Genomic DNA, 19,431 nt, shown 5'->3' with positions numbered 1-19,431 from the left:
TGTTCATAAACCAAGCTACTGAGGCCTCCTTTCATTTTTCTGGAAGCCGCCTCCCCGCTTGCTGCGTGCAAACGGGGCACCTCGCGTAAGGTCAGGCATCTCCTGATGCAACAGAACACTTAAGCACCCACTTAAGACCATACAACATGTTTAAGCTGCTTGGGCAAAGTGTGATTCAAACAGCTCCATCACCCTTGGGGAGGCTGCAGAGAGCATGAAGTCACCCTGGGTCACCTCCTGCATGGCAGGATATTGCGTTTCCCTCAGCTGCCCTCTGCTCAACCCAAAGATGTCAGGCTGGTGAATTCTGCTTATTGCTGCATTTTCACAAACAGCTGGGGGTTGGAGCTTTTTGGGCAGTAGGTTTTTCATCTGTGGCTCTTTATCCTACATAATGCCGTGTGATCTGAAACCAAGTGATTTTGGGGAGGGGGAAATGCATGTGGTCTGCAAACCGTTACCTTTATTAGCCTGCCCTGTGTTTTCCTCACCTGCTGAATAGCATTAATGCTCTTTCCTAAAAGTCTTCATTGAGAGAAGGCCACATGAAGTATTCTGTTCTTATTCATAAATTTGTAAATAAGGTCCTAAATGGTGATTTTTTTTTTTTTCAACGTTTTCAACTTTCCAATTAATCTCACATGAAGTATTCTGTTCTTATTCATAAATTTGTAAATAAGGTCCTAAATGGCGATTTTTTTTTTTTTTTCAATGTTTTCAACTTTCCAATTAATCTTTTTTCAACTTCTTGATAGCCATTTCCCTTCTTCAGCTCAATGGTTAGTGCCTCAGGAGAGTGTCATGAACGTGTAGAAGCCGGGGGAAATGCAGGACTTTCATTTCTGAAGCTGTGATCTTAAGGCAGAGATTAGTCAAGAGACTGTAGTTTCCAACAGTTCATCCTTTCAAATAAGCTTAGCTCTTTTCTCATTTTCCAAGTGGTTCTTTCTTTGTTGAAAAAAAGGAAAACCTATGCGGGACAAACACACTGGGAATAATTTCCATTTCCTATTTAGTGTCTGACACTGTGTAGTATCACTCTGAAGACATAACAGTTAGGTTTATTTTTTTTTTTTTCCTCTGGAGTGTTCCGTGTTAGTTGAATTAATGGTCATTGGGTCCATTTGTTTGAGTCTCTCATGATATAAAAAGATTTTCTAATTCTTTTTCCGATATGCCTATGCCCTTTCTGTCTCCCCTGGGACAGAGGATGGTGTTAGGGGGCTGCTCGAGCTACTCACAGCTCGTACAGAAGACCTCTCAGCACTGAGTGTATCACACCCTCCTAACATTTCACCCTGTCTTAGTTTAACCCAATTAAAGCCACATTTCCTCTTAAATGCCATTAAGCAATTTGGCTTCTGCCAATTTGCTTGCCTTTCTGCCCTCTTTTCTTCCTTCTCATTTTTTTTTCCTTTTTATTTCTCTTTGCTGTGTTATTGGCTGCTGTTTCTCTGAAGGTGGGAAAGCTAAGATACAGAAATAAAGATTATCCTTCACTTTGAAATGGGAGGAATTTCTAGGTTTTCTGGTTGGAGGACAGGGATGTGGTGGTGTCATCTCACCATTGTGGGACTTACCAGCCACGCTGAGAGATTTCCTCTGAAACTTATATTGGAGGTTCAGTCACTAAAAGAGCTAGATCAATAAGTTTGGATCTTCTTGGCACTGATAATTGCACTTCCACCCCTTCTCTGGGGTGTCTGAGGCAGTGGTTCCTACCAGATGCCTGGCCCTGGCCCCAGTTTGGTCAGTCATGGCCATCCCAGGCATCAAGGGATGGCGCCTGGTTGCTACCAAAGGGCCATGTTGGCTTGCTTGGCTCCCAAATGGGAAACTCTTCCTCTAAAATTGTACCTTTATTTTTACAGCTCCTTCAAACATCTGATTGGCGGCCTAGATGATGTTTCCAATAAAGCCTATGAAGATGCAGAAGCAAAAGCAAAGTAAGTATCTGCTTGTCGTGTTCAGCATAAAATCTTAACCTTGTTTTTATTGATCGCACGTCATCGTAGTTTATTAAAAAAAAGGTTTTTCTCAACACAATAGTTGTTGTCCCTGGCTCTCTCCATGAATATGGGAAGACCAGGGGGAGATGGGTCTCCTCAGGTAGTGCCCAGAGCCATGTGGTTCCAAAGTCCGTCTTCATCGTAGTGTTTGACTCCACAGAAGTGTTGGATCTTTAAAATTTATTGCAAAATAATTCTCTTGAAATGTTTAAGGTGAGAAATTACAGAACTTGGAAAGCTCAAGGAGTGAAGGAAATTGTTGTTGAATTTGATTTGTTTCTTCAGAGAACTCTGATCTTTGTCAGACATTTTCTGACGTGTTCTGAGATGAGGAATGGGAAATCAAGTTTGTCATTTTTGAATGAATACAAGAGTTACTTTGATGTGATATATTCTGAAGTTCTACTATAAATATTCATTCCTTTCAGAGGTGAGCTGTAGTGTATTTTAAAATATTTCCAGGAAAGCCACACTCTTCACTCATTCTTGATCTACAATTTGTTTTTATAGTGTATTTTAAAATATTTCCAGGAAAGCCGCACTCTTCACTTATTCTTGATCTACAATTTGTTTTATAGGAAAACTTTGTTATGTCTATACTTTGATTCTATACCAACAATAAAGGTCTTGGAGAGGAACTTGTTCTGATTAGAGGGATACTGAATATAAGCCAATACAATTCAAAAGCAGAAGTAGTTTAAAAGAAAACTGGAGTTGCTCTATATAAAATTACTATACTTCTCCTTTTACAAAATTATTTTACTTTTCTTCTGTTGGGTTTTTTATTACTATTACCACACTAAAGATGGGGATAGGTGTTTTCTCAAAGTCAAATGCTTGGTGTAGCTGTTAATCAGGTTCTGCAGCCATCTAAATTTAAGGTTGCTCTTAAGTTATACATAGCAACTTCTCATTAAACCAGAGGGGTTTGAAATAGTGTGTAACAACAGAATTTGGCACTTCTGTGGAGAGAAAATGAGAAGCCCTAATTAGGTAGTTGGTTAAAAATAAATTTTTGTTTGTTTGTTTCAGGAAGGAAGTATGCATCCCAAGAAACTTAGTTTCTTGGACGAGAGTTGCTAATATTGCAAAGTACACACAAATTAGGATAGTATTTTTTTTTTTTATGATCTTTGAGTGATATTTGAAATACATTTTTAATCACATTTGATTTATTTTAAGGTACTAAAAGGCACCCCAGGGTTGCATTTTTGTTTAGAATAATATTTTCCTACCCCAATTCAAACATGTAAGCTTTCTTCTTTAGCTACTTAAGTTCCCTAAAATTCTTGTTGACTTAATTAGAAAGGCAGGAGGCTATCAGCCTCTTTTACCATTCCAGAAAATAGGTATTTGGGGCACAGAATGCAAAGCCAAATGGACACAGTGCTATAGCAGCAGATGTAGTACCTATTAGATATTACAGATAAATGTATATAATAATATATATTAACTATCAGTACCAGCTGAAAGTATGGCATTCTAACACCAGTAGCAGCTTATGAAAAGCATTTTACAAAGTGATGGAAAATTAACTTAAAGCAGCTTCAGAGATATGGTCCCAAGTATCCCAGGCATGTGCTACTATTATTTTAGATATATATATTTTTTTAGTGTTACTCTTTGGATTATTTTGATTTCCACATGAACAAAAAGGAAGAAAACATTGGTAATGAAACTGGGGGTTTTTGGTTTGAGTAATAACATGATGTTATTATCACAGAAGTTTTTATAAGGTTACACTGCAACCCCTTAGCACCAAGCAAAATTTGCACATAGGACTTGCCATTCCCCATTTCATAGTCTGTCTTTTGCATCTACAATTTTAAGCTGTATTATTAATAGAGTATCACCTTGTAATTTATTATCACAGGCATTTCTTGCATATGCAGATTCTGTTGGAGACTTCTTCAGAATAGTTTTGTGAATTTTAGGGAAGGGCTTTCAGGAGCCCTTCTGCGCTTTATAATGTGTCTTTAAGGGGGAAGCTGCAGCTTTGGACCTGTTTTTGATAAACTCTTTATTTTGGGAACCAACAGGCCAGCGTTGACCTCAACATTTTTGAGCTTTGATCTTCTTTATTCCCTTTCTCTTCTTCTAATGACAAGTATTTCATCCCTACAGAGGGGCAAAGTGAAGAATTCCTAGTGGTGGAGGAATTCTGCCCCAAAAGGAGGAACTGATTAATTTTGATAGCAACTTTTCTTAGAAGTCAGAGACCTGTGCTTAAGTCCTATCACTCGAGACCGTAGGTGACAGTGACGTTATTGCCCTTTGCATGTTGACATTTTGACTTTCAAAAAGCATAAGGGATCAGTGCTGTCTGCCTGGAGAAACATTAAAAAAAGGAATATCTTTTCAAAAGACATGGCATTTATTAGTCAAATACCATATTCCCATATTCACATTTGCTTAACTCCTTCAAAGCAAGCACGTGCCTGAGAAAAGATGAATAGAAGAGGGAGAAATGGCAAATTTACTTTGAGAGTGAAGTGAGATGCATCGGAAGCTGCTGCAGAAAGTTCTGCTGCTCAAGAGTTATTGTTTCTGTGTCTTGCAAGATGAAAGTCATGTGGGAGAAAAGTCTACTTGGCATAAATTTTAACCTGGATTACTTGTCAAGCAGCTGCTAATTAGCTCCAGCTAATTGTCCTTTAAGGGCTTATCTTCTTCAAGGGTAGGTTTGTGAAAGGGAAGAACTTGGCACATAAAGCACATTTGGGTTTGGTGAGGCTTTACCCAACTTAAATCACATTAAAAGTACTTCTTCCTCTTTTTTTGCATCCTTGTAGCTAGTGTCACATTTTCAGTGCTTGCGTGACAGGTGGCAAAAGGCCTTTGGATGGATAGAAATTTGCTGTGTACCCGTGTCTCACCGTGTATCAGGTGGATCAGGATGCTCCGTGCAAAGGTCAGATGTTCAGCAGGTGTAACCACACGGAGCAAATACAAAGGATATCGTTGTGAGACATCACTACAGCATGTCAGAGCCTGCTTTTGGCTGCTGTGGTGGCCACGTTCAGGCCCCAAAGGTGAACAATTTAGTATTTTCTAATCAGTTGCTGTCAATTAAGAAATATGAACTGAAATGATGCCTATAAAAATATCTACAAAATAGAAGCAAATGTATTTTTGTATAAATCTACCTATCAATGCGATTATTAAATTCCTGTTAATTTCTAGGCTCCTGTTCAGCAAAAGCACAAGTTTAGACTACAACCAGTGCAGGTTCATGTTCCTAAAGCTTAGGCCACAGGCAGGAGTTTATTGCAGAAATGCCTACCAAGTTGGTGGTACTGGTGGATTTTTCTTTATCTGCCTGCTAGAGCATGACCGTGGGGTTACAGAGCTGAAAGTCCCAGTGCACCATGTGGCTGAGGAGATATTAGGCAGAAGCTACAGGGTCAGAAGATCTTTCCATGTATTCAGCAGGCCTCCAGGTCTAAAAGGGCCGAACAATTTTTTGGGGAGTTTATTTCTTGGCAGCCTGGTGCTCTCCCTGCTTAGCCTTGAAATATGGCTAGGGTGCTCCCAGCACCTGGGAAAATATTTTAGCAATCAAAAAGCAGGCAACGGAGCTACAACTTCCTACTCTTGGACATGATTTGAAGGAAAGAGCAAACTCTGCTAAGCTCTTGAAGGCAAAAAAAGTGCATACCACCATTAAAAAATATTTCAGCTGACCAGATTGGGCCTCCTGGACCACTAAGTGAGGTGTCACAGGGGGACCATGATTTTAGGTATCTGCATACCGTCTGTGGTGGTTGTAGGAGTCTCTGTTCTGCATGGGCACCTTTGGATTGAGTCCTAGATGCCTGGGTCTTGGCCTGCACAGGCAACCAGGACGCCCAACACAAGGCTGCATCAGCGCTCCAGTGGAAAGGTGCCCAGGAGTCCCTGCCAAGCAGACCTCGAAGAAATTTGTGTTCTTCAAGGGTTTTAGACTTCCTCAGGAAGACATGTCTCCCTAGGAAGGCAAGCGTGCACCTGGGCTGCTGAAAGCAGGGGATTTCAAGGAAGTTGCTCACGTGCCTAAGATGAGTCATCTTTGATGCTGTTTTGTGATTTATTTTTTTTAAATTCAGATGAACATAAAAAATGTGTTTTTCATCTAAATGGAAGAACCCTTTTTTATCCTTAACATTACAGAGATTGTCTTTACAATATGAGCTTACTCCAGCACCAGAACTGATTTATTTGTTTATAACTAATACCTTGCTACCCAACTAATACTGGTTTTGGGGACACTTTTCTCTGGTTTTTGCAAGCTTGGGACTGGCAGTTCTCCTTAACATCCATTCTTTGTGTTCAATCTCTTAAATCAGAAGTCATTGACTTATCATCCCTGAGACTATGTATTTAATATTCTACTCCTTGGATGTATTCAGATAGGTTAATAAATTCATTGACTACTGAATATTATTGTTGCATCGTTACCACAGAAAAGGTGGAGAGAAGCAACATTTCATTTCCTTCACTTTCTGATAACATGGGAGTTTCCGAAGAACAGCACTCCTGTCCCAGTGGGAGGCCCAGATGCTTTGGTATTTAGGGCATGAAGGAGATACCTATGTAAGCAGGGAACCCATCTAAGTATAGATCAGTTCCAGGTGGAGCCACTACTGCAGCTCTCATAAATCCAAGACGAAACGTGCTTTCTGTTGCAGTTGTTGGTGCCAAGTGAGGTAAGGGTTCAGCAGACACCATTAGCTCCAGGCACACAAACTCCTTGTGCTGGCGTCTTCCCCATCCAGAAAACTCCAGAAGTTCATCTTTGCACACTACTTCAACTACTAACAAGGCCATCAGATGAGGTCCGATCCTTGGCTTGCTCCGATCCTTGGCTTACTCCCTCTTGCAGGTGAGGGGTCTGGAGAACAAGTCCTACGAGGAGAGGCTGAGGGAACTGGGCATGTTGAGTTTGGGGAAGAGGAGGCTGAGGGGAGACCTCATTGCCCTCTACAGCTCCCTGAAAAGAGGGTGTAGAGAGGTGGGGGTTGGCTTCTTCTCCCAAGGGAATAATGACAGGAGCAGAGGAAATGGTCTGAAGTTGGGGCAGGGGAGGTTTAGATTAGATATCAGGAAGAATGACTTTACTGAGAGGGTGGTCAGGCACTGGAACAGCCTGCCCAGGGAGGTGGTGGAGTCACCATCCCTGGAGGGATTGAAGAAACGTGTAGATGTGGCACTTCAGGGCATGCTCTAGTGCCCGAGATTGTGGGGGTGGTTTTTTGGGGGGGGCTGTGTGTGTGTATGGTTGGCCTTGGTGATCTCAGAGGTCCTTTCCTGCCATGATGATTCTGTGATTCTGTGACGTTTCCATGACATGGCTGTAGCAAGGGAGAGCCTCTCCCGTGTCACAGAGACAAGGACAGCAACAGGGTGGCCCTCACCACCAAGCTGGGAAAGCTGGCAGCTTTGCCTGGCCAAGCAGAGCGTATCCACTCTGATGACCAGGGTGTCTGTGCTCCTTTTCTCCTGTCACATCCAGAATTATCTGCTGATGTTGATCTTTGGTGGCAGTGGGGCTTGAAATTAATACCCTGTTGAAGTCCAGAGCTGGTGCCTTTGTGCTGTTGCTCCAGGCTCTCTACAGATGCAGGCTAGATTGCAATTGTTACTTGTTTATTTCTCATTCCAGCTGCATTGCAATCCTGGGGGAATAAGTCATGGTTTTCATGGGCAAAATTGTCTCCTTTTCAAAGGACTCAAGGGGGCAGGGACCTTTGTGTACGTATGCGGTGCAGTTTCCTTGCCTAAAAGCTGTGGCCCCAAATGCCCTTCATCTTTATGTGAGCTGTATTTTGATAACGATCTCCATGCAGACCTTTTATTTAACTGGCCAGAGACATCCCTGTTTTCACTTTACAGCTCCTCTCTCACTACAGTTTTCGTATCAAAGCATCCTAGCAGTTCATTGACTTAGTTTTGGTGCAGAGGGTGGTTATTAATATTTTTCAGTTCTATATACGTACTTTGTACATACTTTCCCCTTCCATCCTCGCTTTAAAAGTGAAATTGCTTTTATTCTGATGAGAAAGGTACAGCTTTACCATTTGACTAAGCAAGGTGGTATGGTGCCCCGTCTTTTTTCTTTTCATTTGCTCTTCACAAGCTGGCGCTGTGTACCCCAATACCTTTGAGCACTAGATTTTTTGAAGATGCTGGTTTAGGAAAAGTTTTTGTGTCCCAGCCATAAGCAAGTGCGTGTGTGTGTGTGTGGTTGGACTGAGGCCTGCTCCTGGTGTCTCCTGGCGGCTGGGAGCTGGTGCTCAGGTGCCATCTGCTGTTGAAGGCTTCCCTCGAGCTGTGTCCAATGATTGTGTTTTGCAAGATTAAATCCTCGTATCCCCTGGTCCATCTAGTTTCTCCTTTGCCAGTGTTTTTACAAGAGAATGTATTTTCAAGTGTCCTGTATGCCTTCTCGGTGGTGGTCCTTGGAAGGCTGCAACTGGCTTTACATTTTTCTCCTTTCTATACAGCCTTTTCTTCTGCTTCAGGAGGTTATCTTTGGGAGTTATTTTAGTGGTTGAAGTCATCTCTGGGAGTTGAAAGCTTGTTGCACGTGGATAGGGTCCATAAGCAGCACACATCCAGGGGAACAGATGCGTAGAGAAAGACGTTGGTGACAGGGACCTGCTGTACTGGCTTAACTGCATTTCAGGGGAGTTTTCATTTGGGCTACTTCAAGTCTGGTTCCCTGGACTCAGTGTTAAACAGTGCTTGGGGCACATAGATCAGTTCCTGAGGCATGTGTTCCAGGTCAGCACCACCGGAGAGGAGCACATTTCTCACATTCCTGTCCCACTCAGAGGCAGGAGAGGGGAGTCCTCGGGGGACTTGCTTCAGAAATATGGTCCTCATCTGGGCTATATTTTTACACACCTTGCATATAAAGAGTGCTCTTTATTGATTTCCCGTTTGCAGTGTTTCTCTGAAGGTTGCTAGTGATCTGGTCAAGTGTGTTGGTGTGCCTGTAGCGTACACATCTGCTCTTTGGTGGTCTATAGGTGCAAGTTCTGGCCAGCCTCTCCGTAAATGTACTAATGCTGGAGTTGGCCCTTCAGCTTCAAAAAAATGGGCCGTGGCACACGAGGGAACCAACAAACTCCTGTTTCAGTAAGAAGGAAAAGCTTTGAACACACATGCTGTGTTGCCAGGCTCACTGGTACATGATGGTTTTGAGCCAGTCTGTCAGTTTGGGGTGAATAGTAAGTAACCCTGTCTATTAGGAAAGAATACTTTTTATTTCTTTTTTTCTTTTAGAAATGTAGATAAGATAAGCCAAGAAAGATTTTAACCCCTGCCAAAAGGGGAATTTTCAGAGTTAAAAGTTCCAAAAGAGGAGCTACCAATAAAAGAGAATGATTTAATTAAGGTCTGATTTTCTGTTGGGAGACAGATTTGGAAAAATTTGGCTGAAATAATTCACCATTGCACGGAGTGCAATTAGATTAGTAATTTTTCTGCAAGAGGAAATATTTTCTGGCTCACAGCATTAGGAAGGTCTGGGCAGCCTTACAGCCTCAAGCTGTAATAATTGGCTCCATCTCCCTCTGTGTCAATTGTTTTCTGAATTAGGGACCATATGAGAACTGGCTTTTGCCTTGGCTATCTACAGTGCCAGGCTGGGGTGGGAGAGCCTCATGAGACATACGAAAAGGAAGGGGGAAATGCTCCTTAATGCTATAAAAAGTAGAGGTTGAAATAATTTCTTTTCAGCTTTGTAAATAAAATAATTCTCCTTCTTGGTGAGTGCTGGGGAGAAATCATAACTGATCATTAATACCTCTTAAGTTTGTATGAGGTTAAATACCTTGCTGTTTAGAAGAATCGAGACCTTAGATGGCATTATTTGCCTCTGGTATGCAAGAGCTTTTTTTCTTTCTGCTGGATAATTTTGCGTAGAACAGAGTTTAGCCTTAAATAATATGTAATCTCGTACTGAAGTCACTGGTAGTTTGTATCCAAGTCTGGCTATCGAATTTTCCCAACCGCCCTAATAAATAGGTGTTTACTTATTGTTTCAGTTCTCGGAAATCATTTTAAAAGGTGAGAGCCCATGGAGATAATGTGCAGGGTGATATCCCTAAATAAAGGTAGAGGAGACTGCTAAATTATTACTTTCTTTTTAAAGGTGAATTGCTCTTTGCTTGCAGACTTGCATTGCTCATGCAGAGACCTGCACTGGGTAGGCTTTATGGTCGCTTTCCTCTTGAGAAAATGCACTGTGTAATGTGCTGTGTTGCTCACAAGGGATATATTAAATTAGCTTTTAAACCCAGGTAATTTTTGTTTAGGTAATAATCTGTGTGGTTTCCTCTTGCTAACTTGACCTTTCGATATCCTAATGGGCTGTGTCAGATGCCAGATGGAAGTGCCGGTGAAAAAAAATCAGTGCCTTTGAAGCAGGCTGATATTAAAATATTTTACTGCATTTGTTTTATAGAATTAGGGCCTGTAGTGATGAAATAAAAATGCAGCAGAAAGCTTTCTGATGATAATGAGCCTCATTCCAGGGGAAACAGAAAAATGTTGCGGCGAATGCATCCGTGTGCTTGGCAATTCCCATTGTACGTGGTAGCACTTGATGGAAACGGAGATTGGTGCATTAGTGCATTAGAAATATTAGCCATTCCTTTGACATTTGTCTAAATACTTTTTTCAGAAGGCGCTGAAAATTCTTTTCTAGTCCGAGTACGGTCACTTAGAGCTTGGTGCAGCACAGTCTCTGTAGCTCTACACAGAAACTTTGGCAAACTTTGGGGTTCGGGAGGGATGGAGTGGCAAGGTAGCATTGAAACAGTTTTGCACAGTTTCTGGGGCTGTACATTTGGCGTCCAGCCCATTTTTTAGCTGCCCTGAAGATTTTTCTAAGTAGCTTTGTTGAGATTACACCACTGGAAGATGGGCTATTGCTGTCCCGCTTTCATCTTTCATCTGTGATCTTCTGACTTAAATAGAGGGACACTTGAATAGAGTCAAATACAAATAAATCCCAGTCATCCTTCTACTATAGGAAGCTACTGGTTTTTGGAACTGCTGGAAATAGTTCTGATATCATTTGTGACTTTTTCAGCACTGGAGTGGCCTGCTAGACCAGTTATCCTTGGTTGAACCTCAACAACTTGTATGAGATCCATGAGGAGTTGAGTCAGACCTTACTTTTATGTCCAAGCATTGGTCAGGGAAAGGAAAGAGGGAAAGAGCTGAAGGGCAAGTACGTGGATGGCGCTGGCAGCCAGAGAATGTTTGGGAGGAGGATATTTGGGCTCCAGGGGGGCAGCAGCAGGGGAAGAGGTGGGGGACCAGCATCTGAATTGTCTTGGCCAAGTTGGAAAAGGTGTTGCCAGATAATTTCTTCCCACTTACCCAGGAAACTTCCCAGGCTGGGATGTGATGGGAATAGCTCCGAAGTTTGGAAATGTTGGTGTGTGCAGTTGTTCAGACAGCAGCGAGAGGGGAAGGAGCAGAGGGTGGAGGTCCATATTTCAAAGATGAGTGAATATAAATTGTTTTCCCTGTGAAATTTAATAAGCGTAGTACCTGAAAACTGCGTAGCAAATTCAGTTGACCCCGGAACAGTAACTGTGTCCAATTTGAAGATGAAATTCAATCACTGAACAGTGAAACAGAAGAAATTTAATCCCTCTGTGAGTGAAAAACTCAATGCAGCCTTAACTCTGAAGTTACTGCTGACACCTCCATCCCACCAGCGGCTGATCCACCAAAACAAACCTTTTTTCTTCTTTCCCTTCTTCCCTGTGAAGAATACTTAATCAGTTTTCCTGAGAGCTCAAATTAATTTCCATATGGAGCTTACAGTATATCTGTAGTTCAGATTAAAAATCAGTATTTCTACCCACGTCTCATCCTTACCTGGTGAGCATGAGCAGAATTGGGTCACTGCAAGACCGGCAGTGAGATGCCACCTATCTCGCCAGCACTCACCTGCAAGACTCTCTTATTTTGATTTATCTAAACTTTGCCAAATGTTAAGCACTTATATCAAAGGCAGACCAAGAGGTGGGGTAGAAAAAGGGCGAATGATACAGCCAAGGTGGGTCTCTGCCTTCGCTGCTGCTGGCTGCAGGACCCACACGGTGCAGCATTTCTCTCTCGGGGTGCAATGGGAAGGTGACAACCTGCCACTGCAATGACTTCGCTCTGTAACACCCAGTAAAGGAGGTTTATTGAAAAAAAACCCTGATGCTTCCAACGTTGTTGATGGATTCTGAGAAACTGCTGCCATGTGATAATGTGAATATATTTCCCATTTGCTTGTTTGCAACACTTAGACCATCCTAAACCCCACAGCTGGGCAGTGCACTTATTTATCCTGACTATGCTCTGCTCCACTTACATTGATTTACATTGATTTACCCTCAGTTTTGCTGTATTTTCTCAGTGCCTGACTGAATGCTCCATTAAATGATTTGAGAAGTGCTGAGCTCTAAATCTTTAAATCATCTGAAAAAAAAAATTAGGAAAACCTGTAAACCTCTTGTCATTATTTAACTGATCCCATAGCTTTTATGTAGGTATAGTAAAATGAAACATCAAAAATATAGGTAACATGAAATTTTGATTATGTGAGAAAGCTCAGTGTCTGTTGATTTTTAAAGATAAGATCAAAGTCTGATCTTGCCTGTTATGTTGGGTGTTAATATAAAACTATCCCTGGAGATTTACAATAGGGCTATTATAATAAAATTTCTGATGTAAGTTTAAAAAGGACTGTATTTAAAATTCAATTTAGTAATGGGAATGAAGTGTTTCTAGCTCTATCTGCTCAGCATATCATCACATGCAAACTTTTTGGCACTCTGTCTTTAATATCTCTTAGGTTTTCCTACTTCATTTTCAAGTGTGATTGTCAGGTGGCTCTACAGAAGACGTCCAATGACATAGTTTGTTGATAGCAAAGGAAGGGATTAATTAGTCTGATACAATGGGGCTCAAAAAGCAGTTGTGGCATTGCAATTGCAATTTGCTGGGCTGTTGATGATCTGCTGGAAGTCACTCTGCTGTACCTCCACCCAAACCCACCAGAGCTACAGCTGCACCTTCAGGTCCTTGTACCCATCTTAGTCGGGGATTAAATCACAACCTTTGCCAGACTTTGGTGCATTTCCTTATACTTTATGCTTCAAGAAGATACTTTCTAAGAAAGGTGTATTTCTTGCACACTGTGCACACTGCAATTTTAATGGACTATTTTAATGGATAATTCCTTATTTCATTTGGAGGCTGTTTCTGTGCAGAAGCGATATCATTCATCTTGGACGGCAAAAATGTGATTCTTACTGCTTGAAATTCTTTTAGGAGCCAGTAATTGGAAATGGGCTGGCAGCAGGCCAGGGAATGGCTGTGACTCTTTCAACGTGCAGGGAAATTGCCAGGGAGTCCCTACAGATGCTGGGTTTGGGGGAAAAAAAAAAGCTAACTACTTGGCTGCTTTGAAACATTAGCCATCTCCTTAAATTCCCCCGGCTTCCTAGATTGCTTGCTGATTTCATACACTTAGGGAAATGAATGCCTTAAGTTTTGCTTTGAACAATGTTTTATGATCCCATTATCAACCCCACTGCTTCCAAATAAGCTATTTTTATAACTGTGCAATAGCTGAATTGTTATATTTGCATCTGAGTCAGATTAGGACGTGAAAATGTTTGTTAAGAGTTGAGCATGTGCTTAGCAAAGACACAACCTCCTGCTTGGGAAAAATAGCGTATCGACGAGAAAATACAGCTCCAATGTTCATGACTCAGGAAAGCAAGACCTTACTGCTGCTTCAAATGCATCCTTGCTAAGTATCAAAGCTGACATTTGAAAACAAAAAAAAAAGGAATTACTTACATCTTTTATTGCTACAGCCTTTGCAAAGGGTAAAGTCCTGAAAGACTTAGTGCTGGAAGCAGCCTTTGCCTGGTCGTGGATCGCACTGAGCACCTCACAAAGTCCTCTCTAAAATTAAATGTAATCAAAGGCTTTTCTTCCGATCAACAAATGCAAAACTCTGGTAACTTAAACTTCCTTTAAGTGAGCTTGTTAAATGCAGAAGCAAAATTAAGAGTATTTTCTCTTGTTTCTATGTATATTTAAACCTCTCTATATTCTTAAGGCAGGCAGATTTTTATCATTGCCTTGTTATCCAGGACAGCTGCCATCTATTGCCTCTGGACATGGAAAAAATATTCAGACTTCTCAGGAGAGAAATAGAAGGTGTAAAGACTGGAAACTAGCAGTCTTGTGCCTTCCCTTTCCTAACGTGATCCATAAGGGTTGGTGATGGTTTCAGATGAGGGCATATACAGAAGTAGGAGTCTCTCGAGTGTAGGGTCCTTTTATAGCGAGTCTCTTTGAATGGCCTCAAGCATTTTGCAATGTTGTTTGGAACACGGATGGGCGACAGAAATTCAAATGTTTGTTTGACCTGCAGCATCTCCTATGGCATTTAACAGAGGAGCGAAACATAAAAAAGCTGAGCTCTAGGTGTGCCAGGGGCCATATCACTCAAGAAGTCAACAGGAGCCACTGATAATGAATCCCCCTTTCGAGTCAGTGAATGCTGGATGTCACAGTTTGGCTTGAGAGAAAATAAAACATACTCATCTGGGCTATTTTAAACTTTTCCTTATTTTTCAGAAGTTTTAGTGGATGGGAGCACTTAGAACATGAATATTTCTAGTAAAGGACATCACTCCTACTGCTGGGGCTCAGGAGAGGCTTATCTGTATCACCCCTTTGGAGACTGCACAACGAGGGTGCTCAGAGATAAACACTAATGGGGTATTTGTGTATGGGTGTTTGAAAGTGTCTTTAGGAAAAAATTACTACATTCATGTATCTAAATCATATTTTATCACTGACTTCTAAAAACTGTTCAGAGCTTGAAATAATTTATAGTCACATTAGTAACTCTCTGATTTTCAGTGGTTTTGTTATGATGTTGAAGAATCCTACTATCATATTGACAGTTTGCCATGGCAATCGAATTGATAGTTTTCCTGAAGGCCTGTATCTTTAATAAACACCTTTCACTAGATTTTTGAAGCTAGTTCTGTTAAAGAAAATAATAATCCAGGAACATGTTTAAAATACATCAACTTTAAAAGCGTGAAGAAAGAATCTGGGCTGGACTTTGTTCAGAAAACCATATTTACAATGGAAGCAGCTTTTCAGAAAAGTTCAATTTATATGCCAATATTAATTTAAAATTTTAAAGTCCACCTTACAAGGTTCCACACCCCTCTTGAAATTAGGGCTTGTTGCCCCATTCCCTCAATGCATAGCTCCAGTGTCAGTAGATGAGAATCGACAGCGATTTGGGGCAGTTGGGGGATTCAGGATCAGACCTGCAGATGAGGAGAAGGTACCTGGCTTGCTCTGAAAATGAATAATCTAGAAAATGATTCAATTTCAGAAAGCGGTATCAACCTATTAATAGTCAGCACTCATTGACTCCAGCCTTTAAAATTTATATGCCCTGTATTTGTTTTATAAGGTGTAGCATTATCTGGCTTTTCCATTAGAAAGGAATCTGCACCCAGGGCCTGATTGTCATATTTATACATCTAATGAAACATAACACTGCCAGCTTAGACCTGTTCATTTATATTTTACGCTTTTGCTCTTTACTCTCAGTTTCTATGGGAACCTGGGGTGTTGCAGCAATAGAGAATAAAGAGATGAAGAGAGGTCTTCGAAAACATAACTCCGTTTCTCTGCTGAATTGCCAGTGTGGTACTCGGGGCACAAACACGCCTAGAGCCAAATAGACAGGGAAGAGAAAAATCAAGGCAAGTTAGAAGTGAAAAAGTTGATGGTAATTGAGTTTTCTTCTTCCAGAAGCATCTAGATTGGGTGCTTTTATGCTTTTTGCTTTGAAAATTTGTGTATGATGCTTAAAAGTTAGGTTTACATTTTCTGAGGAGGAGATAACTATTTACGTTGCTTGCCTTTATGGCTATTCTAGTGCAAAGTGCTCCACTGCAAATAAAAAAAAACCAAAACCTCTCTTTTTGGTATAATTAATGACAGCTTATGAGTTAGAAATGTGATGCTCATGTACAATTCCATACATTTTGCACCAAAACATGCTCTAGTTCATCTATTACTGTGTATCATTTAGTATCCACTGTTTCAGTGACTGATGGTGAATAAAGGTGAGTAATGTAGATGAGCTGAAATAATTACTAGGGAATAATTACAAAAACCTCCTTAAGGACTTTTCTTCCCAAACCACAGTATGTATATGAATTCCTTACAAGGTGTTTGCATTTAAATCTAGCATGGAAGAATAAGAATGTAGTGCTCTGAATACAGAGTGTCTAAGGCTACACTAAAAATGTAAAGATAAATTTCATATCTTTCAACAGGTCTGGATTTGACAAACTTTGCAAGGATACCCACAGAAAAAAGGCCTAGAACAGTGGGGTTGGGTTGGGCTAATACTTGTAAGACTTAAAAGCAGTTTCTGGAACGTGATTTTTTTGTTTTAATGTTCATGTGCGTCAAAGTGGATGTTCAGAGCTGTGTTCCTAAAACCTACAAATGTCTATCAACAGATACTCCTCACAGAATCAGCTGAAACAAGGGCACCCTTTTTGCTAGATAGTATTATTTTTTGACTATTTTTTTTCTCACAAATGCTTACTCTTAAGGTGAAGCCAGGCTGTTCAAGACCATCTGGTCTGTAGGCTCTCTCCAGAACCCACGTTTCTCTGCAGGTGGCAGATCACCTTGAGATCCCCCTGCTCTCAGCAGATGGCTTTTCTTCTCGCCTCTGCCTGCCTCGAAGCTGGTGTGAGTTGGGATTGCTGAGTTAGGTTTAGTAAGTTACAGTGTGAGATGAACTTGTGTGACTTCCCCTACTCCCACTGCTTGGGTCTGGAAGGAGCTGTTTGGGTACCTAAAAACCTTTAACTTCTCAGTAGTGTTCAACAGCTCCAAGAGTAACCCTGAGCAAGTTGCTTTTCTCTGTCCTTTGGCTTCCTGATCTGAAAAATAGCATTTAAGATCTGCTAATCCAAGGTACTACATCAGAAATTGATATTGTTATATTATCTCCATCATCCCGTATTACAACTTCAGGATATGTCTGAAGGTTTATGCTTCCCTGTCACTTTGTTCTTGCAGAAAAGCCATTTTAAAATTATGTTTCAAAATAATGTCCAAAGGGGGGTGGTGAACACCTGACCTCTTAACACAGCATCTAGAAATAGTTTTTTATCCACACCAGGGAGTTTGTTTTGTGGGTCTTTATTTTCAGGCATCTCTATACAGTCAGTGTTACCTCCATATAGCCCAATCTGCTGACTATGAACTTGCCTTTGCAGTCTTTGTCAAAGATGGGAGTACATGGGCCAAACTCTTGTTCAAACTGATTTGTTTTGATTTTTTTTTTGCAATGAGAGAAACTTAATTCTCCCATTCTCCTGGGCAAATCTGTGTCACTTAACGCTGTTTATTCCCCAGATTATACAAGCATAACTTTCTGTCCTTGGCATTGAGGTGCTCTGCAGCCTTCTGAAATGTGCTTTTGTGCTTTGAAGTACCTTTTAATTGTTCCAAAATAAAAAAATAAATAAAATAGCAACTATATTCACTTCCCTCCTGCTCCATAGGTAGTTTTAGGACTTTATGTTTTTTAGATGTGTGTCAGGGTAAGCAATGACTCACCAGCCTGGTCCTTCTGGTGCTGCAAATCCCTGTGGTGGGAGAGTATTGAGGGGCCTAGCAGAACCCTGTGGTTTCCAGAAAGTGGTCTCTTCCCACCTCCACTGAAGGCTTTGGACCTCTCCAGTGGCCTACAGGTTGGAATTATGTTGGCAACTTCATAAAGGTTTACTAAAGACGTAGCCCATTCAATTAAAACAGCTGAGTTGGTTATGGAGTCTAGGTTTTCCCTTCTGAAAACTGCCAGGGTGCCAGGTGAGCCTAAGGGGAACGGAAGGTCAGTCTTTTGACTGATGATGAGCCTTTAGGGCTTGTGGAAGAGTAGCCTACTGGTATCTGCTGTGGGCTAAGATATTCTTGGGGATCTCAGAGTGGCTCCACTGGGTCCACTAAAAGCCTTTCAAATGGTAGAATTGGTAAATCTGACCTATCACTTTGTAGCATCATAGCTCAGATATGTAGGTGGCAGAGATGGTTGCACGAAGGGATTGACTGTGTTGTACGCATTGAGGACCCAGACGGCAAATTTAGCCCCGTCATTGTGAGAGTTCCTGAAATGAGATGTGGACTCCTGATTCGGATGGCAGGCAGCCTCTGGAACCCCATGATTGCCACAGGATCTCTGCTGCAGTCCCCGCGGGAAGAGCTGGAGGATGAAAGCTGCAATGATCTCAAATCTCTGCTGTGCACTGCCAGATCGTTACATCTACTGGACACCCCACCTTTTGGTTTATGGGGGAAATGTAATCCCTGCAGTTCATTGCTACTGACTCCCTTGCACATCTGAGTGCAGGGTGCCAGAGCATGGGGCTCCCTCGATTCTTCCCTTCATCTGTCCTGGTCTCCTCAGGCTTTTGGGTTTCCCCCACTTAAATCTGGAGTTGTCCTGAGTAGACATCTGACATCAATTAGTGCTCATGGGGGAGTATCCAAACCATATCAGAATGCTGCCAAGCACAGACAAGCCGAAGGTGGCTACTCCAAATTGCAGGTGTCCTTGGCAAAGCCTCTTACCTCTTGGCTCAGCCAGAATGGGGAACTGCTGGAAAAAGTAAGGATTAAAGGAAAAATGTCCCAGAAATTATCTACTTATACTGCTGCAGCCCAGTGGCATCAACAGCAATAAAGCATGAAACTGCAGATGTAAAGAAACTGTAGTAGGAAACACTGAACTTCTAGGACAAAGGCATGCGATTAATGTGGGAATAATATCTGTTCAAGAAGATGCAGCTACCAAAAAGGTCCCCATTCCCTTCACCTGGGAGACTAAAAAAAATGAGTGATGCATGACTGCTGTCAAAAAGGCTATTGCAAGTCTTGCGTAGCCTTGCCTAGAAAGCATTAAAACCCACTCTCCTAGAAAATATACATGTTTTTATACCATAATAAGATAAAACACTGCTAGCTATTTAAAAAGCAATTTTTCATTTAGCCCTGCTGGATGCAGACATTCCTAATCCCTATGTATCACTTGCAGGAAAGTTCTGACCCTCCCTGGTTTGCCTGGTGTTAATCAGGAGTCGACAGCATTCGACGCTGAAGTGCTTGACAGTAGAATTTCACAAAATGATGCCTGTTTGGCAGGTAGCTGAGTTCAGGCCTTTCCTAATTCATTTTCAGGCAAAGGGAAGCTAATTTGAAACCACCGTTGCTAATTCCAGGAAAAGAAGGCAGCGTGAAGTCTCTTTGGGGAGTTTCAAGTGACAGCATAGCCATTAGCAGAGGGGAAATGCAGGAAAAT

General features: G+C 41.5%; 1 protein-coding gene across 1 annotated transcript in view; it reads left to right on the top strand.

Annotated features, from left to right (window-relative positions):
• Positions 1–19,431, top strand: part of PRKG1 (protein kinase, cGMP-dependent, type I) — a 551,141-nt gene that overhangs the window by 465,993 nt on the left and 65,717 nt on the right. Inside the window, exon 9 of the mRNA XM_014966652.1 lies at positions 1,872–1,946. Coding sequence (XP_014822138.1) covers positions 1,872–1,946 — 75 coding nt within the window. The remainder of the gene's footprint in view (positions 1–1,871; positions 1,947–19,431) is intronic.

The sequence above is a fragment of the Calidris pugnax genome, unplaced genomic scaffold (assembly GCF_001431845.1).
Source record: "Calidris pugnax isolate Ruff unplaced genomic scaffold, ASM143184v1 scaffold53, whole genome shotgun sequence".
NCBI lineage: Eukaryota > Metazoa > Chordata > Aves > Charadriiformes > Scolopacidae > Calidris > Calidris pugnax.
This window is presented reverse-complemented; position numbering and strand designations above follow the sequence as displayed.